Source organism: Arachis ipaensis, chromosome B5, assembly GCF_059453495.1.
Source record: "Arachis ipaensis isolate K30076 ecotype BB chromosome B5, ASM5945349v1, whole genome shotgun sequence".
In the NCBI taxonomy this organism is placed as follows: domain Eukaryota; kingdom Viridiplantae; phylum Streptophyta; class Magnoliopsida; order Fabales; family Fabaceae; genus Arachis; species Arachis ipaensis.
This window is the reverse complement of record NC_142440.1, coordinates 119,347,771-119,372,289: the sequence shown is the minus strand read 5'-3', so window position 1 is coordinate 119,372,289 and position 24,519 is coordinate 119,347,771. Positions and strand designations below refer to the sequence as shown.

The window sequence follows — 24,519 nt, the reverse complement described above, 5'->3', positions numbered from 1 at the left end:
CCTGTGAACAAAAAAATTAGCAAATTAAATATAATGTTAAGCCTAATGCTAATAATTGAAGGAATGGAAGTTTGATTTAGGCTTACCAATAGCAGTAGTTATGTTGGATGTGATTAGGATTATCACATTTGGAGATGATATTAACTTGTCAATTTGAGTTAGTAATGCATTTACAACCTGAAATATTCATATTTAAGGATTACTAACACACTACGCAAATACTCAAGAAAATCCAACATCTCTCGGTTGCATTTTTTAAATGATATTTAACATTCTCACACACTATTTAAAAAAAGAAAGAAAAAAAAGGAATAGCGGGGAAGAAAAGGGGTATTTTCCTCCAGGAAGGACCAGAGAGATTGGTATACCCAAATAGAATCTGAAGGTTCTGAACCGGATATAGCAGCTTTCCTCGCCGCAGCAAGGCTTTCAACTTCATCTGCATGACCACACACTTAACCCAAAGCACATGACAAGCATATAGCATTAAGTTAAATTTTGTTCTGCCTCACCAATCAAAACAAATACTAGATTGCTTTCTTCTTTACCTTTTCTTGAATCTTTTGGAAAAGTTTTGCAACCTAAACAACAAGGAAACACAATTGTGCATTCAGTGCAACAAGACAACATAATAACATTTCATCTATCAATAACCTCTGAAGTGATAACAAATTGGAAATTCATCAACTACAAAGCATTGGTACTTCTAATAACTATTGTATATGCATACCAGCTTGCCATTTTCAGAAAACCATTTACTGAATAAAGAATGTGCATTCACTTCAATAACCTGGCACTGTGGGAATCTGAGAATGTGACATTCACTTTAGTTCTATTTTTCTAGATAGAAATCATTATCATTTGTTAAGAATCTATCCAACAATTTTACTTGCATTAGTAAAACTAGATTCAAATAAATAAAGGTAAACATGATTAGCTTAAAACAAATTCAAAATGATATTATTTGTGCGAGTTCTATGCTATTATCTTTTAGTTCAATTCTAATCCGTTGTTTCTAAATTTTGGTGAGATTACAGTCAACATCTCTAAGTTTCAGAATTCACAAGTTTCAGGTTCATATCACTTCATTTGATTAATTAATTATCAATTGGAAGTGGAGCCCTATTTTCATAAACCAGTTCAGAGTTTTCAGCAAACAACCGACCTTCCAAGTGACTTATCTAAGTCTAAAAAATAGATATGAATATGAAAATTATACTCACTTAAAATAGACTGATAGATCTTTAAAATACTTTTGAAATCAACTCAAAATTCTGTTTAAATTAAAAGTTATAGCGTCTGCAAGTTGGTACTGCAGAACCAGAAAACCAGAAAAATCTACAGCAACCACTAAATTTCAAAAAATCATATCTTCCAAACCACTTGACCAAATTCCCTAAAATTTTTATGGAATTTTCAAGACACACTAAAGTTTTATAAAAAAATAATTTCATCTAAAAATTAGGTCTGGACTGCTCCCAAAAAGTCATTCGTTCTGCTACCAATTATGCAGATTTCTGCAGAAATTCTGCACAAAGTATTTCTAACAACCTCACATACCAAATCCTATATTCAAGCCTAGGATTCATCTAAAACCACATTTATAACTTTCTTTTCACTAACCAAAGTTGCCCAAGAACTCTTAATTCAATATATCACAATTTCATATCATAGGTGCAACGTAACCATATTATCATAGCATCCATTCTTCAGCATCTCATCTATAACAACATATCTCACGTTCTGATTTATCAAATGAATTTTCAGCAACCATAGCAACATTCCATACACAAAATCATCATCAACAAGTACTAGCAACAAGTATAACTTCATAATACACAACATCGTCAATAATCACTACATTAAATCATTAAACCAATCACCAACTACAGCTATGATTCAACTCAATTCCAACAATTATTCACACAAAGCAACCATAAACCATTTGCAGTTACTCATTTAATTTTATTGGCATTCATAACTTAAAATATTTATTTTTAAAACAAATCCCCTATCTCAATTAGTCGAGACCGCAGAATTTAAACGCGACAAACCCTCTTATTCTAAATTCACAGTAGCAGCGGCTTAGACCCAGCAGTAGCAACAGCAGTAACATTATCAATAATCATAGCTATAGGGGCTGAAATAAAATAAAACGAGAATAGGGTAACCAATGAAATAGCGGCAGAGCAAGAATGGAAATAGAGCAAATTAGAGGAAGGGATCTAGACCATATCAGAGGTACTTCGACGGCATCCCCCTTTTTTTTTGAAACTGCAACGGTGATCATGGCAGCAGCGGTGGCGGCTGAACAGCCCTCTGCCTCTCGGCACAAGCCTCACATGACTCCTTTCCTTGTTCTCAAGGCTCCTCTCTCCTTTCGCACATGCAACAGATGATGGCGGCCATAGAAGTAGCGGCAGCGCTAGAGCCTTCGGTGGTGACGACGGGGTCACGACGTGGCAGCGATGACGGAACACAACAGCAGTGACGGTTCTAACGGCGATTGGTCCCTCAGCGGTGGTAGAACGCGACGGCTCTTCTCCTCCGACGCGGGCTCCTCTCCTCCTCGCGACAACGCCGACGACGACTCCCCATGGACGGCGACTGGGCGGCGCGATTCCTTCCTCCATCGCGGTCCTCTCTCTCTTCTTCCTTCGGTTCTCACTCTCAGATCTCTCTCTCCCTCTATGTATGTTTATGTGTCTGTGCATGTTTATTTATTTGGTGTGTGGTGTGTGTGCTGTGAGTGAGTAGCGGTGAGAAAGGGTGAAGTGGCTCAGTGGAGAATGAACAGGTGGTAGAGGGAGGGGTACATGTGTGTGTTGGTTGGCTAGAAAGGGGTTAGGGTTAATGAATTAGGAATTAGGGTTTAGAATTGGGAATTTAGGATTTGAGTAGAGTTTTGAGTTAAAACTCAATTTAATCATTTTAATCAATATAATTAATTTTAAGAATACTATTTTATTCTTCAAATTACAAATTATTTGTAATTAAATACTTTAATTTAAAATTATAGATAAATAAATAAATTTTTTTTAGTTCATAATTTTAATTAAAACTTTAAATTATTTCAATTTAAATTATATATAAAACTCTCTTTCATCTCCAATTACTAAAATTCTGAATTTTAATTAAGCAAAAATCATTAATTTTAGTAAATCAAAAATATCTAATTTATAATTGAAATTTATATAAAGCCAAATTAATTTAAAATATAAAGTCTCATAACCTTTCTAAAAATAAAATCATATATATAATTATAGATAATTCATTATTTATTTTCTAAAAATCTAGGGCTTAAAAAATTATCAACAAATATGATAAATTATAAATAAATTATTATTTAATTTTTTAAAAATTTGGGTTGTTACAAGTTTGGCATTGTTCGATGATGGCTCTAATGATGAGTGGTGTCGGTTATGGAGCGCTAGGGCTAATAGAGGAAGGAAAAATTAACAAGTCTCTATGTTTTATTTTGAAGAGAGTTTGTTGAAATTTTTTTGAAGTGTTAAAAAATTATTATCTTAAATTTTAGAGCGGGAATGAAACCAAAAATATATCATTGTTATAAATTTATTTTAAATTTATTTCTTTTATAAATAATATTTGTAATATATTTATAACAATAATTTTGAGTGTTCTAAAAATTTAATATTTATAGAGAAAATTATTTAAATTTGTATAATTATTTAAATAATATAAGAAAATTGTTGTTTGATAAAAAATTGTTGTAATGGTTATAAAACCATTCTTTAAAATAGTCAAAGAGAACGGTTTTATTTTGTTGCTATAACGTAATGAAAAATTGAACTTCAACAGTAACACTATAAAAACCATTGTCTAAGACGATCTAATAGAACGGTTTTAAAGTGTAGCATTTTGGCAACGGTTTTTATGCGTTTCTTTTGTACAATTATTTAAACAACAACAAAAAACCGTTGCTTAAAACCAAATCATGGTAACGGTTATAAAACCGTTCTTTAAAATAGTCAAAGAGAATGGTTTTAATTTGTTGCTGTAAAATAATAAAAAATTGAATTCAACAGTAATACTATAAAAAACTGTTGTCTAAAACTATCTAAGAGAACGGTTTTAAGGCGTTACAAAATTTGGCGTTGCTAAAGCCTATATTTGTTGTAGTGAAAGTACCATTTATTTCATGTTCTTTACTTTTCATAAATACAATCACTCTTATTATTAATCTCTTGACTAAGATTTACAAAATAACTATAACTTGCTTCAAGCCGACAATCTCTGTGGGATCGATCCTTATTCATGTAAGGTATTACTTGGACGACCCAATACACTTGCTGGTTAGTTGTGCGGAGTTGTGAAAAGTGTAATCACAATTTCGTGCACCAAGTTTTTGGCGCCGGTGCCGGGGATTGTTCGAGTTTGGACAACTGACGGTTTATTTTGTTGCTTAGATTAGGAAAAATTTGTCTTTTTGGTTTAGAGTCACTAACATTGAGTCTTCTAGTATTGTTTTTGGTTAAAATTTTAAAATCCTTATTTTATTTTTCTAAACTATTTTCGAAAATTAAAAAAAAACAATAACTTCATAATTTAGTCTTCTGTTTGAGTTTAGTTTCATATTTTAAGTTTGGTGTCAATTGCATGATTTTATTTTTTTTCAATTTTTGAATTATATGTTCTTGAGAATTTTCCTTATTTGATCTTTAAAATTTCTTGTTTGGTGATTGTTGCTGTTTATCCTATACATTTTCGAATTATTAGTGTCCAAAATATAAAAATTTTTAAGTTTGGTTTCCTTTTTGTTTCTATTTTCTTAAAATTTTTTAAATTTTGTTCTTGGTGTTCACCCTGATCTTCAAAGTGTTCTTGGTGTTCATCTTGACATTCAAAGTTTTCTTGTTTGTTTTCTTTGTTTTGATTTAAAAATTCTAAGTTTGGTGTCATTTTATTGTTTTTCTCTTTCCTCACTAAATTCAAAAATATATTTTCTATTTATTTAATTGAATTTTCAAAAATTTCAATTAAAAATTCAGATTTTTATTTTAAAATTTTTTTATTTTATCTTATCTTAAGCTTTAAAATTTCAAAATTCAAAATCTTTTTCAAAAATCATATCCAAAGTTTTTCAAATCTTCTTAATTAATTAATTATTTTAGTTTTCGAATTTCTTTTTATTTTTCTTCTAGTTTTCGAAATTTATATTTTATTCTCCAATTATTTTATTTTATCTTATTTTTTATTTGGTTTGTTTTTAATTAAATAAAATAAAAATAAAAATATATTTTATTTGCAATCCACATCATCTCTCTTTCTCATCATGGACCTAAGTGGAAATGAATAGTCCAGAAGGACTCTGGGGTCATATGCTAACCCCATTACTGCTGCATATGGGAGTAGTATCTGTATACCCCCCATCAAGGCCAGCAGTTTTGAGCTAAATCCTCAGCTCATTATCATGGTGCAGCAAAATTGTCAGTACTCCGGTCTTCCACAGGAAGAACCTACTGAGTTTCTGGCACAGTTTTTACAAATTGCTGACACAGTACGTGATAAAGAAGTGGATCAGGATGTCTACAGATTATTACTATTTCTATTTGCTATAAAAGATCAAGCTAAGAGGTGGTTAAATAACCAACCCACAACAAGCATAAGAACATGGAAACAGTTATCAGATAAATTCCTGAATCAATATTTCCCTCCAAAAAGGATGACACAGCTAAGGCTGGACATCCAAGGCTTTAAACAAGAGGATCATGAATCTCTGTATAATGCCTGGGAGAGGTACAGAGGGATGCTAAGGAAATGTCCCTCTGAAATGTTTTCAGAGTGGGTACAGTTAGACATCTTTTACTATGGGCTTACAGAAAAAGCTCAAATATCTCTAGATCACTCAGCTGGTGGATCTATACATATAAGAAAGACAATTGAAGAGGCTCAAGAGCTCATTGATACAGTTGCTAGAAATCAGCATCTGTACTTGAGTAGTGAGTCCTCCCTGAAAGAAGAGGCTAAAGCAGTATCCATTGAACTTAGTCCTCAAGAACAAGTTACTGAACTCAATTAGCAATTGCTTATTATAACAAAACAGTTCACAGAATTCAAAGAGATGCTCCAAGACACTAAAAATGCAAACCAAAATATGGAAGCACAATTGGATCAGACAAGACAGCAACTATCTAAACAGATAACAGAAGAATGCCAAGCTGTTCAATTACGGAGTGGGAAAACACTGAATGTGTCAATCCAAGGTAGCAGAAAGCCAAGAAAGGAAAAGCTAATAAAGGATAACCAAACCACTACCCAAAATCCCTCTGAGGACAGTAAGAGTCCAGAGAGGAATGATTCTGGCGTTCAAACGCCATAAAATGGTGAAAAGGTGGTGTTAAACGCCCAAGGGATGGCCTGTTCTGGCGTCTAAACGCCAGAAAAGGGTGGCAATCTGGCGTTAAACGCCTATGCAGCCCCCAATTCTGGCATTCAAATGCCACAAAGGGGTCAGACACTTGCAAGTGCTGATAACAACCCCTTTAAGTAGGCTTCTCCAACCACTTCTGTAGGAAATAAACCTGTAGCAACTAAGGTTAAAGAATATAAGGCCAAGATGCCTTATCCTCAGAAACTCCACCAAGCGGAATAGGATAAACAATTTGCCCACTTTGCAGACTATCTCAGGACTCTTGAAATAAAGATTTTGTTTCCAGAGGCACTTGAGCAAATACCCTCTTATGCTAAGTTCATGAAAGAGAAGCTTACCAGAGAAGCTTAAAGATCCCGGAAGCTTTATGATACCATGCACATTAGAGGGTGCTTGTACCAAGACAGCTCTATGTGATCTTGGGGCAAGTATCAACCTGATACCTGCATCCACTATCAAAAAGTTTGGTTTGACTGATGAAGTTAAACCAACTCGGATATGCCTCCAACTGGCTGATGGCTCCACTAAAATTCTATCAAGCGTAATTGAGGACATGATTGTCAAGGTTGGGCCATTTGCCTTTCCCACTGACTTTGTGGTGCTGGAAATGGAGGAGCACAAGAGTGCAACTATCATTCTAGGAAGACCTTTCCTAGCAACTGGACGAACCCTCATTGATGTCCAAAAAAGGGAGGTGACCCTGAGAGTCAATGAGGATGAGTTTAAGTTGAATGCTGTCAAAGCTATGCAGCATCCAGACACCCCAAACGACTACATGAGCGTCGATATTATTAACTCCCTAGTGGAAGAGGTCAATATGACTGAGAGTCTCGAATCAGAGCTAGAGGACATTTTTAAAGATGTTCAGCCTGATATGGAGGAACCAGAGAAAATAGAAGAACCTCTGAAGACTCCTCAGGAAGAGGAGAAACCTCCTAAACCCGAGCTCAAACCACTACCACCATCCCTGAAATATGCATTTCTGGGAGAAGATGACACTTTTTTCGTGATCATAAGCTCTACTTTAGAGCCACAGGAAGAGGAAGCACTAATTCAGGTGCTAAGGACACACAAGACAGCTCTTGGGTGGTCTATAAGTGATCTTAAGGGCATTAGCCCAGCCAGATACATGCACAAGATCCTATTAGAGGATGATGCTAAGCTAGTGGTTCAACCACAAAGGTGGCTGAATCCAGCCATGAAGGAGGTGGTGCAGAAAGAGGTCACTAAGTTACTAGAGGCTGTGATTATTTATCCTATTTCTGATAGCCCCTGGGTGAGCCCTGTCCACGTTGTCCCCAAGAAGGGAGGCATGATAGTGGTTCATAATGAAAAGAATGAACTGGTTCCTACAAGAACAGTTACAGGGTGGCATATGTGTATTGACTACAGAAGGCTTAATACAGCCACCAGAAAGGATCATTTTCCTTTACCATTCATAGACCAGATGCTAGAGAGACTAGCAGGTCATGAATACTACTGCTTTTTGGATGGCTATTCAGGTTACAACCAAATTGCAGTAGATCCTCAGGACCAAGAGAAAATAGCATTCACATGTCCTTCTGGAGTATTTGCCTACAGAAGGATGCCATTTGGTCTATGCAATGCACCTGCAACCTTTTAGAGGTGCATGCTCTCTATCTTCTCTGATATGGTAGAGAAATTTTTGGAAGTCTTCATGGATGACTTCTCAGTATTTGGAGACTCGTTCAGCTCCTGTCTTGACCATCTAGCACTTGTTCTGAAAAGGTGCCAAGAGACTAACCTGGTTTTAAACTGGGAAAAATGTCACTTAATGGTGACTAAAAGAATTGTCCTTGGGCACAAAATTTCAAACAAGGGAATAGAGGTGGATCAAGCTAAGGTAGAGGTAATTGAAAAATTACCACCACCTGCCAATGTTAAGGCAATCAGAAGCTTTCTGGGGCATGCAGGATTTTATAGGAGGTTTATAAAAGATTTTTCAAAAATTGCAAAACTTCTGAGCAATCTGCTAGCTGCTGACACGCCATTTGTATTTGACACAGAGTGTCTGCAGGTGTTTGAAACTCTGAAAGCTAAGCTGGTCACAACACCAGTCATTTCTGTACCAGACTGGACATTACCATTCGAACTAATGTGTGATGCCAGTGACCATGCCATTGGTGCAGTATTGGGACAGAGGCATAACAAGCTTCTGCACGTCATTTACTATGCTAGACGTGTCTTGAATGACGCACAGAAGAATTACACAACCACAGAATAGGAGTTGCTTGCAGTGGTGTATGCCATTGACAAGTTCAGATCTTATTTAGTAGGATCAAAAGTGATTGTGTACACTGACCATGTGACGTTAGGATTTTTTACCAGTAAAGAGATTCATAGAAACAGTTACGTTGTAGATATAGTCTCTAAACCGACAAAAATCCCTTCGTACAAACGTTTTGGGTGTCACAAGTAACAAACCCCTTTAAAAATTGTTAACCGAGTATTCAAACCTCGGGTCGTCTTCTCAAGGAACTGCGAGGAAGTATGTTCTTATTATTGGCTATAAAGGTTGTAATCGGGGTTTAGAAGATGAGAAGCAAGTAATTTAAATGACAAGTAAAGAAAATGGCAATTAAAATAAATAAATACTGTAAAGCAGACTTTTGGCAAGGTAAGAGAAGTTGGAGGTCCAACGTAGTTATCTCTCTCTACTAGAATGAAAGTTGAATCTAAACTCCACTTGGTCAACCTTTACTAGGGTAAAGGAAAGTCAAGGGACTAATTAAATTGACCTTTGAATCCTATTTATTTGCTAAGAAAAGGTTGGGATTACTTAAGTTCAACTCAATTAGCAAGATAACGATTATCAATTATATTGAGATTAATAACTGTTAAGTTACTGAATTCTTAACCAGAATTAAAAGGGGAAAAAGTAAAATTGATAGAATAATAAAAATATCCTTAGATGGGAAGCAATGGTAACTTAAATCAAAGAGAACAATCATAAACTGAAAATACCTCAATTATCATTAATTCAAATAACAGTCTGCAACATGGAAGAAATTCATAGATCCAATTATAAAGGTAAATAGCCAACTCAGATACTGAAATAAATAGATAAAGTGAAGAGGAAGTTTAAAACAAAGAAATATAAAACATGGATTGAGAGTCACTCTTAAAACAAGAAGAAATCCTAAATCCTAAGAGAGAGAGAGAGGAGAAGATCTCCCTCTCAACTAAATCTAAATCATTGAAAACTAAAATTATGCGAGCTCTCCTTGAATGGGTGCATTTCCACACTTTATAACCTCCGGTCTATGCTGTCTGTACTTGGATCTGGGCTAAAAAGGGCTTCAGAATTCGCTGGGGGCGTATTCTGTAAATTCTGATACGTGGCCTCTGTCACGCGTCCGCGTGGGTCACACGGTCGCGTCATTTGGAGCTTTTCCTTGCCACGCGGTCGCGTCAGTCATGCGACCGCGTCATGTGCGTTCTGCTTAAGGCGCACGGTCGCGTCAGTCGTGCGGCCGCGTCGCTGCTGATTCGTGCTTGGCACGCGATCGCGTGAATACCAGTTTCCTTCAAAGCTCTATTTTGCTTTCTCCTTCCATTTTTGTATGTTTCCTTTTCCATCCTTTAAGTCATTCTGCCTTAGAAAATCTGAAACTACTAAACACACTAATCACGGCATCGAATGGAAATAAAGGTAATTAAAATAATTAATTTTAAAGCTTAGGAAACATGTTTTTCACAATATGACATAATAAGAAAGGGAAAGTAAAACTATGCAATTAATGTGAATAAGTAGGTGAAGGATTATATAAATCACTCAAATTAAGCACAAAAGAACTCATGAAATATGGGTTTATCAACCTCCCCACACTTAAACACTAGCATGTCCTCATGCTAAATCCAAGGTAAATAATTAAGGTTTAAAGTGATGGAATGTTATGAAATGCAACCTATGCTAAATGCATCTACCTAATGAGTCATGCAATTCTAATCCATCCACTCATATATAAAGCCTACATGTAGTCAAATTATTTCACATTCTCAAGGATATATATATATATATATATATATATATATATATATATATATATATATATATATACCCTCAAATAATAAAGCATGTTTTTGCAAATGAGATGAGAAAAAAAAACTTGCAAGACAATCAGAGATAAATGTTAATGAGCTTTTGAACCCTCACTGGATTTTGTGTTTTCTCTCTAATCACTCAGTGTTTATTGGGTTAATCACTCTATTCTTCTTTTTATTCTTCCTTTCTATAACTTTGTTTTTCGTCTAACCAATCAACAATTATAGAACATAGTCATACCAAAACTCATGAGGTCTTTAATTAAGGTTGTAATGGGGTCAAGGCAAAGGGTAAGGATATATGTATAAGGCTAAGTGAGCTAATAAGTGAATCCTTAATTAGACTAAGATCTCACCTAACATACATACTTAGTTAAAACAATGCTTCTTTACCTATTCTCCCTATTTTCTTGCTTTTGATGTCACATGCTCATGTTTCAATTCTTGTTTTTATCCCATGTGCATTGCTTTTTATTTTGCATTGGGGAGTTCTTTTTTGTATCCCCTTATTTACATGCTTGAAAACTAACTTTTTTTTTGAATACACATGGTAATTTTAATTAATTTGAATTTTCATGAGCCTGCTTCCCAAAATTTTGAGTTGCTTTATTCTTTTTAATTTTTCTACCTTTTGTCTTTATCAACTATGTTCCCAATAAGTTTCCCACATTTTACTCTATTTATAATTTTCTATCTTAAGCTAACCAAGGATTCACTTGAGATTTTCTTTTGTTTTTCTACTTAAGGCTAGTAATTTGGCTAAAATAGAATAAGGGGTTTTAAAAAGCTCAAAGGGGGCTAACAAAGGTGATGTAAAAGGTAGGCTAATTTGGGGTAAGTGAGCTAAGATCAAATGATGGCCTCAATCATTATTTTGAGATGTACCTAAATTCTATAATCGGACATATAGACTAAAACAAAGTAAAGAACACCAGAATAAGAAAGAAGGTTGGAACACACAGGAATAAAAATTATGGTTTGAATGTAACCATACAGTTAAGCTCAAAACTCACTGGCTATGTGTTCTCTAGCTGAAAAATCATTTATCACTTATGTATGTCATGCAGGTTTAGTTAAAAATTCTCATTTTTCTCTTAAAAAGTAATTTAGGGTAGCCTTTGAAGTTTTAATGTTTCTCCTTGATGAAATGTTGTCAGTTTAACTACATCATGTAATGCTATATATACAAGGTTTTATGGATCTAAATCTATTATGTTCAAGTTCCTAGCTTACTCTTTTTTATATTTGTCAATTTAAACTAAGCTATAACTAAGCTATCTTATGTAAAAAGGGTAAACTATACCAATTGATCCACTAATAAGTTAGAATTGCAAACTAAACTAAATAACTAAAATGAACTAAATAACTAAAATATGAACAAAAAAATGCAAAATGCAGAAAATAGAGTAAAATACACAAGTAGCAATGTATAAGTACTCAGAAAATAACAATAAAAGAAAAAGAGAAAAATACAGAAAAATATCCAAAATAAAAGAAAAAGTATGTAGTAGTTCACCAAAATAAACGCCAGAGATGGTGACCTCCCCACACTTAAAATGAAGCATCGTCCCCGATGCTCAATCAAGCCGGGTGTGAAGGAGTGTCATCACTGGTAGGGATGGTAGCTGGGGTCTCTGTGGCGGTGGTGGGCTGAGAGTCTGGCTGCTGTAGAGGGGGGACTGACTGGATCGGGATCTCCGGATCTGCAGCCTCAAGCTGATGTGGGGCCTCCTGCTGTGGTGTAGCGTGCTCTGTGCCTGCCTGCTGATGAGTCTCCGCCTGGGAATGAGGCTCCTCCTCGTGCTCATCCTCCTCCTCCTCTGATGGCTCTGATGGTGTGTCGGGCTCGGAGGGGATGTCGTCGCCCTGTCTGATCATCAGCTTCAGATGGGAATAGCGTCGCCTGCTGCGGCGCTCCAATCTCTCATACCAGCGCCTGTTACGGCGCTCCATCTGATCAAGCTGGCGGAATAGATGGTGCACGAGGTGATAAACCGGCTCAGAGGCGGGTGGAGGTGCAGTGGTAGCAGCAGGGGCAGCTGGGGGCAGCTGTGGATGAAGAGGGTCCAGCAGACGGAGGGGCTGTCTCATCAGTAGCAGTGACAGATGGTGGTCTGTAGCCCAAAGCAAGGAAGTTCCTGCTGTGAGGGATGATCTTCCTGCAGTCCGCTGCTGGTGGTCGCTCATCGGCATCCTCCCAAGGCACATCAGCCTGACGGCCTAGCCGTGTAACCAGATAAGGAAAGGGGAGGGTGCCTCGGACATGGACCCTGGCCATATAATGCCGGATAAAATGAAGCAAGTACAGGTCCTTACCCTCCAGCACACACCAGAGGAGGGTGATCATGGCAGCCGGGATCTCAGTCTCATGAGTACTCGGCATCACATAGTTGCTCAAGATCTGATGCCATAGCCGAGCCTCATCATTCAAGTACACTCTCTTGATCCCTCTAGGCATAGTGGTGTCCTGACCTATCTCCCAAGGAACAGCAGGGTCGAGAGCTATCCGTGCCTTCACAGCATCCCAATCAAACCGCATCTGGCCCATGTCCTTCTCAGCCTGTACATAACCATCTGGCTGATCGGACTTGGCTGGGAGCTGGAGAATGGTCTCTATGGCCTCCTTAGTGACCAGAATTTGCTTTTCCCTCAGGTTCACTGCATCTAGGGTAGTAAGGTAGTAGTTGCAATTGAATTCCCGTACCCAAGATGCATTGACCTCTGTCAGTGGTCTCTCCAGAAAGAACCAGCCCCTTTGCTTGATTTGCTCAGTGGTGTATTGTTGGAGGGCTTCTGGAATCTTCAAGGTACATTCCAGGTATAGATTTCTGGAGTTTGCAAAAGTCGGGTACTTCAGCTCACAGTACCGGTTTGCAAATTTTATAGGATCAGTCGAAGGGAGCAGCTGGTCAGCTTTTTCCTGCTGTGTGAAGTTCTTCTCCCGCCATGAGGAATCGTGCATTAGAGCAATGATGGACTGGGAGGAATCTCCTCTCTTGCGCTTGCCAGTAGCCTTGCCTTTGCCTTTCCTTTGTGAGGCAGACATCCTGAAAAATAGAAAACCAGGAAATGGATAAAATAGGAAAGCAAATAGGCAATTTAAACAAAGGAAACTTAAAGCGGTGAGGGAGAAATAGAATAAGGAAAATGAGTAATGGAAATGTGATTGAATTAATGTTAAATGGAAAGAAAAAAAATCAATATGCCATAGTGAGAAAGTTAGAGGAAGTGAAAGTAATCAGAAAAGAGATCAAGAGGGTTAGTATGGTAAAAAGAAATTAGTAAATTAAAATTAGTGAGTTAGGAAAGTAAGTGGCATAGAAAAAAATTCCATATAACAAGGATTCACAGGTAAGAATAGAAGTACTCATAATCGAATAAAGAAAACAGGGTGATGCTGATTCGAATAGAAATAAAGAAATCAGAAAATGGAATCAGTGAATCACAAATGCAGGTTATGAACCAGGAAATCAAAGAGGATAAGATGGTGGCCCTAGCATTCATGAAATGGTTTGGGGGAAGCAGAGTAAAACAGAGTTGCCAAACCAAAACAAGAATGAAAACAATTTTCAAAAAAATTTGGGCAGCATTCCGGCTAAAATTGGATTGTCCCAGAAAATAAACAACAATCATATCAGTTCATATGAATTAAAAAAAATCAAGCTGCATGTACATAGATATAAAATAAACATAAAAACTCAATGTAATCAACAGCAACATACAAGAAAGCAGCATATGAATCATGATTATAGCAGCAACAGATGTGCACATAGGATAAAACAGAAGTAAGAACAGGGCAAGTAAACAGACCTAGATCCACTAACCACAGCCTAAGCTACCTAACAACCTAAAAATTCACTACAACATGCAAGTCTAGCTATCCTAATCATGAACATAAACGGAAAAAAATACAGAAAAGTGACGAACGGATAAAAAAGGGTTGCGTGTTGCGGAACTTGGTAAGCGGAAGGGGTGGAACAGGGAAGAAGGTGGCTGCGGCGGCGTCCGGCGCGGTGGTGGTGCACGGCGTCGCGGTGGCGGCTGAGGGGGCAGTGGCGGAGAGGGGTATTAGGGTTAGTGAGAGAGGAAGAGGATAGGGGAAGGGAGGGCGGTGGTTGTTGCTGGCTGAAGGGGGTAGGTGGCGGAGAAGGGGGGCGCGGCTGGATGGCCGGCGGTGGCTGGACGGTGCTCGCGGAGGTGGCTGTGGTGGAGAGCGGAGGAGAAAGGAAGAAGGAAGAAGAGAGAAGGGGAGGGGGTGGTACGGCGGCGGCGGCGTCGGGGTGGTGGCGTGGTGGCTGGCCGGCGGTGGCTGGGGGAAGAAGAACAGAGAAGGAGAAGAGGGTTGGGGTGAAGGGGGCTGCGCAAATGATAGGGTTTGCGTGGCTGGGGGGGTTATATTTTCGAATCCACGCGGCCGCGTGGGGCACACGGTCGCGTGGTTGGGGTGAAAATGGGGAGACGCGATCGCGTGGGGCGCGCGATTGCATGAGGAGGGGGAAAAGAGGGGTGACGCGATCGCGTGGGTCGCGCGATCGCATCGCTGGAATTCGTGCTAAACGCACGACTCCAGCGCCGTTTCAGCGCAACTCTCTGTCTCCTTTTGGGGTGATATGCAATCTATGCGACGCGATCGCGTCACTTACGCGGTCGCGTGGGATTGATATTGGGTAAGTGACGCGATCGCATGGGGCATGCGATCGCGTGGATCAATTTGTGCGAAACGCACAAGAGCCGCACGATTCCAGCCCAACTTTTTGTTCATTGGATCCTTACGCCGATATATATATCACGCGGCCGCGTGGGTCACGCGGTCGCATGGGTGGTGTTTTTCGCGATATGACGCGATCGCATGGGGCATGCGATCGCGTCGTGCAACCCTTTTTTTTTTTAACTGAAAAATGCAGGATGCAGTGATTAACATGAATGCTATGCATGATTCCAGGTTAATGTTAAAATAAAATAAAAAAAAGGGTAAATTGAAAACAATAAACAAGAAATAGATTGAGAAAGAAGCGACCATACCATGGTGGGTTGTCTCCCACCTAGCACTTTTAGTTAAAGTCCTTAAGTTGGACATCGGAAGAGTATCCTGTTATGGTGGCTTATGTTTAAATTCGTCCAAAAATTTCCACCAGTGCTTAGAATGCCAATAGCCTCCGGGGTCCCAAACTAGGCATGTAAAGCTTCTGAGCAGCTTCAAACAGATATTCAGCCTCCCGGGATGACGAATGTCAGAATATAATCCATGATCCCAAGCTGTGTTTTTAGATCCGCCTCCGTTTTGATTTATAAGTTTCCATTTGGGCGGGTTAAAAAGTAGAATCTCACCGTGGTGACCAAACGTTCTCCGTGATCTATGCAATTGAGCATGATACCAATCCATGTACTTCGAGGTGAAGCGTGGAACCTTATTGAACCTGGTGCACCAGCTCTGAGTACGAGCCAATTCCCTCTTACTCTTAAAGCCGCAGAGAGCTCTAAGTTGGCCATCTGTTTCAAGCAAACCATATTTAAGTGAATAAGTAAAATTATAAGTTAAGGATTGTACCCACTTGAAGCTTGTATTAGGTGGTAATGGCCTTGGGATAGGTGTTTTTGGTGGTTCTGCAAGTTCCATTTCCTTGTGCTCTTCTGTGAATTCTTTCACTTCCTTACAAAGATCTTCAATTGTATCTGTATCCTGGTCAAAGTCTTCTATGTCTTCCTCATCACTTGAGTCATAGATTGGAGGTTGAGAGAAATCTACCTCCGCATCATCTTCATATTCACTTGGGGAAAATTCTTCGATCTTAGAGAATTCACTTGCGGACGCAAGTTCATCACTAGGAGAACTAGACTTGTGACTATCATCATCAAGGAAATTTGCTTCTTGGATTATTCCATCTGATTCTTCGTAAACAACTTGCCTTGGAGATTGTACGGTATCCTCCTTAGCATCAATTGTAACATGTTGGACGAAGTTTTCCTCAATTCTGGATTCCCAAGGAAGTTCAGCATCTCCTAGATCTTCAACCAACTCTTCTTCTTGAACAATGACAGCTTCTTCCACTTGTTCTAGTACGAATTTATTCTCTGTCTTGTTCACTGGAGTCTCTAGTATTTCTTTCATGCTACGCTCTTCATCGGGCTGTCCACATGGAGCTGTGGTTGATCCTTGTATATTTGAGCGCCTAGTGGCCCATTGAATTAGTGCTTGCTCCAGTTGTTGAATGGTTGTTTGAAATTTAATTACTGTTTCTTTTAGGCGATCCTCTGCTTCGCGATTTGCCGGACTTGGACATGATACAAAGGAAAGTGGTGATGATTGGGAATGATTGGATTGGTATTGGGGTAAGGAAGGATCATATGATGGCGAATGGTGAAGAGAAGCTTGTGAGTGTGGTGGTTCGAGGTTATGTTGAAAGGATGGTTCATATGCACGGGGTGGGGCTTGTTGGTAGTTACAAGGTTGTCCACCATATCTTTCAGCTGGGTATGCACGGTAGAATGGTCTTTGTCCAGGATATCTCGGAGGGTGTTGCTGCCAAAAGGGTTGATTAGATCCTCTTGGTTCCATCCATCCTTGATTGGTCTGACCTTGATGCACATTCCTGCTGTAACTTCTATTTCCTTTAACAATATTAGAACCAAATTCAAAGCGAGAGGGGTGAGAGTTCATAGTAGCAAATAAAGATAAAAAAAAAGGAAAAACAAAAATAAATAAACAAGCAAAAGAAAAATATTTACAATAACCAATAATAAGGCACACGTTAGCAGTTCCCCGGCAACGGCGCCATTTTTGACGTTAGGATTTTTTACCAGTAAAGAGATTCATAGAAACAGTTGCGTTGTAGATATAGTCTCTAAACCGACAAAAATTCCTTCGTACAAACGTTTTGGGTGTCACAAGTAACAAACCCCTTTAAAAATTGTTAACCGAGTATTCAAACCTCGGGTCGTCTTCTCAAGGAACTGCGAGGAAGTATGTTCTTATTATTGGCTATAAAGGTTGTAATCGGGGTTTAGAAGATGAGAAGCAAGTAATTTAAATGACAAGTAAAGCAAATGGCAATTAAAATAAATAAATACTGTAAAGCAGACTTTTGGCAAGGTAAGAGAAGTTGGAGGTCCAACGTAGTTATCTCTCTCTCTACTAGAATGAAAGTTGAATCTAAACTCCACTTGGTCAACCTTTACTAGGGTAAAGAAAAGTCAAGGGACTAATTAAATTGACCTTTGAATCCTATTTATTTCCTAAGAAAAGGTTGGGATTACTTAAGTTCAACTCAATTAGCAAGATAACGATTATCAATTATATTGGGATTAATAACTGTTGAGTTACTGAATTCTTAACCAGAACCAAAAGGGGAAAAAGTAAAATTGATAGAATAATAAAAATATCCTTAGATGGGAAGCAATGGTAACTTAAATCAAAGAAAATAATCATAAACTGAAAATACCTCAATTATCATTAATTCAAATAACAGTCTGCAACATGGAAGAAATTCATAGATCCAATTATAAAGGTAAATAGCCAACTCAGATACTGAAATAAATAAATAAAGTGAAGGGGAAGTTTAAAACAAAGAAATATAAAACCTGGATTGAGAGTCACTCTTAAAATAAGAAGAAATCCTAAATCCTAAGAGAGAGAGGAGAAGATCTCCCTCTCAACTAAATCTAAATCATTGAAAACTAAAATTATGCGAGCTCTCCTTGAATGGGTGCATTCCTACACTTTATAACCTCTGGTCTATGCTGTCTGTACTTGGATCTGGGCCAAAAAGGGCTTCAGAATTCGCTGGGGGCGTATTCTGTAAATTCTGATACGTGGCCTCTGTCACGTGTCCGCGTGGATCACGCGGTCGCATGGTTCACGCGGTCGCGTCATTTGGAGCTTTTCCTTGCCACGCGGTCGCGTCAGTCATGCGACCGCGTCATGTGCGTTCTGCTTAAGGCGCGCGGTCGCGTCAGTCGTGCGGCCGCGTCGCTGCTGATTTGTGCTTGGCATGCGACCGCGTCGTCCATGCGATCGCGTGAATACCAGTTTCCTTCAAAGCTCCATTTTGCTTTCTCCTTCCATTTTTGTATGTTTCCTTTTCCATCCTTTAAGTCATTCTGCCTTAGAAAATCTGAAACTACTCAACACACTAATCACGGCATCGAATGGAAATAAAGGTAATTAAAATAATTAATTTTAAAGCTTAGGAAACATGTTTTTCACAATATGACATAATAAGGAAGGGAAAGTAAAACCATGCAATTAATGTAAATAAGTAGGTGAAGGATTGTATAAATCACTCAAATTAAGCACAAAAGAACTCATGAAATATGGGTTTATCACCATGCTATTCTAAAATATCTCCTCACAAAGCAGGATTCAAAACCTAGACTCATAAGATGAGTGTTGCTTCTGCAAGAGTTTGATATAGAAATAAGAGACAAAAAAGGGACAAAGAACCGGTAGCAGGGGTGTCCCTCCCTCCTATTGAGATCTCTGAAACCTTTTCGGATGATAAACTCTTTGCCATTCAGGAATTACCATGGTTTGCAGACATTTCAAACTATAAAGCTGTGAGATTCATACCAAAAGAGTGCAGTAAGCAACAAATGAAAAAATTGATTTCTGATGCAAAGTACTACTTGTGGGATGAACCATATCTCTTTAAGAGGTGTGCAGACGGAGTAATCCACAGATGTGTGCCTAGAGAAGAGGCACAGAAGATCCTATGGCATTGCCATGGATCACAATATGGAGGACACTTTGGAGGTGAGTGAACAACCACAAAGGTTCTCCAATGTGGTTTCTACTAGCCTACTCTCTATAGAGACTCCCGAGAGTTTGTACGTAACTGTGATAGTTGCCAGAGAGCTGGTAATCTGCCTCACGGTTATGCCATACCTCAGTAAGGGATCCTAGAGATTGAGCTGTTTGATGTATGGGGTATTGACTTCATGGGGCCTTTCCCACCATCATACTCAAACACTTATATTCTAGTGGCAGTAGACTATGTATCTAAATGGGTAGAGGCAATTGCAACATCTACTAATGATACTAAGACAGTGATGAAGTTCCTCCAGAAGCATATCTTCAGCAGGTTCGGTGTCCCTAGGATACTTATCAGTGATGGAGGCACTCATTTCTGCAATAAACAGCTTGACTCTACTCTGGTCCGATATGGAATTAACCATAAAGTGGCAACTCCATATCATCCATAGACAAATGGGCAGGCTGAAGTCTCAAATAGAGAACTAAAACGAATCCTGGAACGGACTGTAAGTACCCGTAGAAAGGATTGGGCAAGAAGTCTGGATGATGCTCTGTGGGCATACAGAACAACATTCAAGACTCCTATAGGGACCTCTCCATACCAGCTTGTGTATGGAAAAGCCTGTCATCTGCTAGTGGAACTGGAACACAAGGCCTACTGGGCAACCAGGTTCCTAAACCTTGATGCTAAGATAGCTGGAGAGAAAAGATTACTCAGGTTGAATGAGCTAGAGGATTTCAGACTCAATGCTTTCAAAAATGCTAGAATTTATAAAGAGAAAGCAAAAAGATGGCATGACAAAAGGCTGTCATCTAGAGTCTTTGAGAAAGGACAGAAGGTCCTACTGTTTAACTCTAGGCTCAGATTATTCCCTGAGAAATTGAAATCCCAATGGAGGGGACCATATGTGATTACAAGTGTGTCACCATATGGTTATGTAGAGCTTCAAGATTTTGATTCTGACAAAAAATTCATTGTTAATGGACAGAGAGTCAAACATTATCTTGAAGGCAATGTTGAGCAAGAGTGCTCAAAACTGAGACTAAATTAAAAGCTCAGTAAAAGTCCAGCTAAAGACAGTAAATAAGCGCTTATTGGGAGGCAACCCAATCTTATTTATCTATGTTAATTACTTTTTCATTTTATTTTCCATTGTTAGTTTATGTTTTCTTTAGGTTGGTGATCATGTGGAGTCATAAAAACAGCTGCAGAATGAAAGCAAAATCAGAAACAGCATAAAAAATAGCACACTCTGGAGGACAGGCTTACTGCCGTTTAAACGCCAGTAAGGATAGCAAATGGGCGTTTAACGCCCATGCAGGCAGCATTCTGGGCGTTTAATGCTAGAAATGGCAGCATTCTGGGCGTTCAGAAAAATGCCCAGTAAAGAAGGAATCCTGGCGTTTAACGCCAGCCAGGGTATCTGGCTGGGCGTTAAATGCCCAAAATGGCAGTCAAGTGGGCGTTAAACGCCAGAATAGATAGCATTCTGGGCGTTTAACGCCAGGATGACATAAGGGAGGTAATTTTGTTTCCAATTCAATTTTTTTCAATTTTTCATGTTTTAATTCATAATTTTTTGCATCAAACATATTTTAAACTTTCATCTTTCAATTTCTATTTTCAAAAGTTAATAATCTTTCCAATTCTTTTTAATTCTCCTTTTAATTATTTTCAATTCCTTCCAAAACGTTTTCAAAACTCACATATCTTTTCAAATTCTTTTCAACTCTTTTTCTTGTATATATTAATATGTTTTCAAAATTAATTGCATTACTCTTCTTCTACTCCCTTCTATCTTATTTTTGCTCGAGGACGAGCAAAGCTTTTAAGTTTGGTGTGGAAAAGCTCCGTTTTTTATTTTTCATAACCATTAATGGCACCTAAGGCCGGAGAAACCTCTAGGAAGAGGAAAGGGAAGGCAGTTGCTTCCAACTCTGAGTCATGGAAGATGGAGAAATTCATCTCAAAAGTCCATCACTAGAAAGAGGATGGAGCAAACAAGAGAGCCCACTCATGGACCTCAACAAGAGCACTCCATTATCCTCCATAAAATCAGAGAGGACCAAAAGGCCATGAAAGAGGAGCAACAAAGGCAAGGAAGAGATATTGAGGAGCTAAAGCACTCCATGGGATCTTCAAGAAGAAGAACTAGCCGCCATCACTAAAGTGGACCCGTTCTTTAATTTCCTTGTTCTTATTTTTCTGTTTTTCGAATTCTATGCTTTATGTTTTGTCTATGTTTGTGTCTTTATTACATGATCATTAGTGTCTAGTGTCTATGTCATAAAGCTATGAATGTCCTATGAATCCTTCACCTTTCTTAAATAAAAAATGTTTTTATTTGCAAAAGAACAAGAAGTACATGAATTTCGAATTTTATCTTGAAATTAGTTTAATTATTTTGATGTGGTGGCAATACCTTTTGTTTTCTGAATGAATGCTTGAACAGTGCATATTTTTGAATTTGTTGTTTATGAATGTTAAATTTGTTGGCTCTTGAAAGAATAATAAAAAAGAGAAATGTTATTGATAATCTGAAAAATCATAAAATTGATTCTTAAAGCAAGAAAAAGCAGTGAAAAACACAAAGCTTGCGAAAAAAAAAGAGCGAAAAAAATAAAGAAAAAAAGAAAGAAAAAGAAAAAGCAAGTAGAAAAAGCCAGTAACCCTTTAAACTAAAAGGCAAGGGTAAAAAGGATCCAAGGCTTTGAGCATTAATGGATAGGAGGGCCCAAAGGAATAAAATCCTGGCCTAAGCGGCTAAATCAAGCTGTCCCTAACCATGTGCTTGTGGCGTGAAGGTGTCAAGTGAAAAGCTTGAGACTGAGTGGTTAAAGTCGTGGTCCAAATCAAAAAGAGTGTGCTTAAGAGCTCTGGGCACCTCTAACTGGGGACTCGAGCAAAGCTGAGTCACAATCTGAAAAGGTTCACCCAGTTATGTGTCTGTAGCATTTATGTATCCGGTGGTAATACTGGAAAACAAAATGCTTAGGGTCACGGCCAAGACTCATAAAGTAGTTGTGTTCAAGAATCAACATACTGAACTAGGAGAATCAATAACACTATCTGAATTCTGAGTTCCTATGGATGCCAATCATTCTGAACTTCAAAGGATAAAGTGAGATGCCAAAACTATTCAGATGCAAAAAGGCTACTAGTCCCGCTCATCTAATTGGAACTAAGCTTCATTGATATTTTGGAATTTATTGTATATTCTCTTCTTTTTATCCTATTTTGTTTTTAGTTGCTTGGGGACAAGCAACAATTTAAGTTTGGTGTTGTGATGAGCGGATAATTTATACCCTTTTTGGCATTGTTTTTAGGTAGTTTTTAGTATATTTTAGTTACTTTTTATTATATTTTTATTAGTTTTTATTCAAAAATTATATTTCTGGGCTTTACTATGATTTTGTGTATTTTTCTATAATTTCAGGTATTTTCTGGCTGAAATTGAGAGACCTGAGCAAAAATCTGATTCAGAGGCTGAGAAAGGACTACAGATGCTATTGGATTCTGACCCTCCTGTACTCGAAATGGATTTTCTGGAGCCATAGAATCCCAATTGGCAAGCTCTTAATTGCGTTGGAAAGTAGACATCTTGGGCTTTCCAGCAATATATAATAGTCCATACTTTGCCCGAGATTTGATGGCCCAAACTGGCGTCCAAAGCCAGCCTAAAACATCTTGGCGTAAAACGCCCAAACTGGCACCAGAATTGGAGTTAAACGCCCAAACTGGCACCAAAGCTGGCATTTAACTCTAGGAACAGCCTATGCACGTGAAAGCTTCAATGCTCAGCCCAAGCACACACAAAGTGGGCCCCGGAAGTAGATTTCTGCACTATCTGCACTTAGTTACTCATTTTCTATAACCCTAAGTTACTAGTTTAGTATAAAAACTACTTTTAGAGATTCATTTAGAACTTATGACATTTTTACATTTCATATTGTACTCTTGACGGCATGAGTCTCTAAACCCCATAGGTGGGGGTGAGGAGCTCTGCTGTGTTTCAATGGATTAATGCAATTACCACTGTTTTCTATTCAATTACGCTTGATTCTATTCTAAGATACTCACTCGTACTTCAATATGGAGAATATGATGATCCGTGACACTCATCATTATCCTCAACCCTATGAACGCGTGCCTGACAACCACTCCGTTCTATCTGAGCTCAACGTAGTCATTGGGTGACAGCTTGAGTGCGTATCTCTTGGGTTTCTAATTCACGGACCGAGTCCAGAGGTTAGAACCTTCGTGGTATAGGCTTGAATTATTGGCAGCATTCCTGGGATCCGGAAAGTCTAAACCTTGTCTGTGGTATTCCGAGTAGGATCTGGAAGGGGATGACTATGATAAGCTTCAAACTCGCGAATGTTGGGCACAGTGACAGTGTGCAAAAGGATAATGGTCCTATTCCGACGCTAGTGAGAACCGACAGATGATTAGCCGTGCAGTGACAGCGCCTGGTATTTTTCATCCGAGGGAATCATACAGCCTGCCATGGAAGGAAGCCATGCGTGTTTGGAGAAGAAGACAGTAGGAAAGCAGAGATTCAGATGACAGAGCATCTCCGGAACCTTAACCTGTTTCTCATTACTGAATCACAAGTACCATTTATTTCATGTTCTTTACTTTTCATAAATACAATCACTCTTATTATTAATCTCCTGACTAAGATTTACAAAATAACCATAGCTTGCTTCATGCCGACAATCTCCGTGGGATCGACCCTTACTCACGTAAGGTATTACTTGGACGACCCTGTGCGGAGTTGTGAAAAGTGTAATCACAATTTTGTGCACCATATATGCCTGTTAAGAACTTTGGGGTGTTAACGTCTCAGGGTTAAATCGTGGTAACTGTGAAGCTGTGTTTGATATTATTATTGTGGAGAGCTGTCAGTGTGGCTAATGCTGTTGCTGTTGTTTCGGTTGCCGCTGCTACCATGAATTAAAGGAAAAAGAGTCATCATGATTAATTTATGCAAACTCGACTAAATAAGGTAAGGGTTTGTTTTAAAATAACGATGTTTTAAGCTTTGAATACCTGACAAGTTTAGTAGATTAATGCAAATAGATGAATGTCCGAAATGTAAAAGATTTTCTGTTTTGATTGAAAAGTTATGTGTGTTGGTGTTTTGTTGTTTTCTAAGTTTCTGGTAAAATTGATTTAAAACATTGATTTTGGATTTTAGATTGAAACTGATAATGATTGGTTTTGAATGAGGGGATTTGGAAATGTTAACTTGAATATGTTGGTTTTATTGAGTTGAGGTTGAAAAGAGGGGACACGTGATGGGTGGCT

At 38.3% G+C, this 24,519-nt stretch overlaps 1 protein-coding gene across 1 annotated transcript; it reads right to left on the bottom strand.

Annotated features, from left to right (window-relative positions):
- Positions 1-286: 286 nt before the first annotated feature.
- On the bottom strand, positions 287-2,714 carry LOC107641976 (uncharacterized). The gene is made up of 3 exons (XM_021124238.2): positions 2,232-2,714; positions 549-581; positions 287-454 (listed from the first exon to the last, which is right to left on the bottom strand). Exons 1-3 carry the CDS (start codon positions 2,712-2,714, stop codon positions 287-289), a joined length of 684 nt encoding a protein of 227 aa, XP_020979897.2.
- Between the last annotated feature and the right edge of the window lie 21,805 nt (positions 2,715-24,519).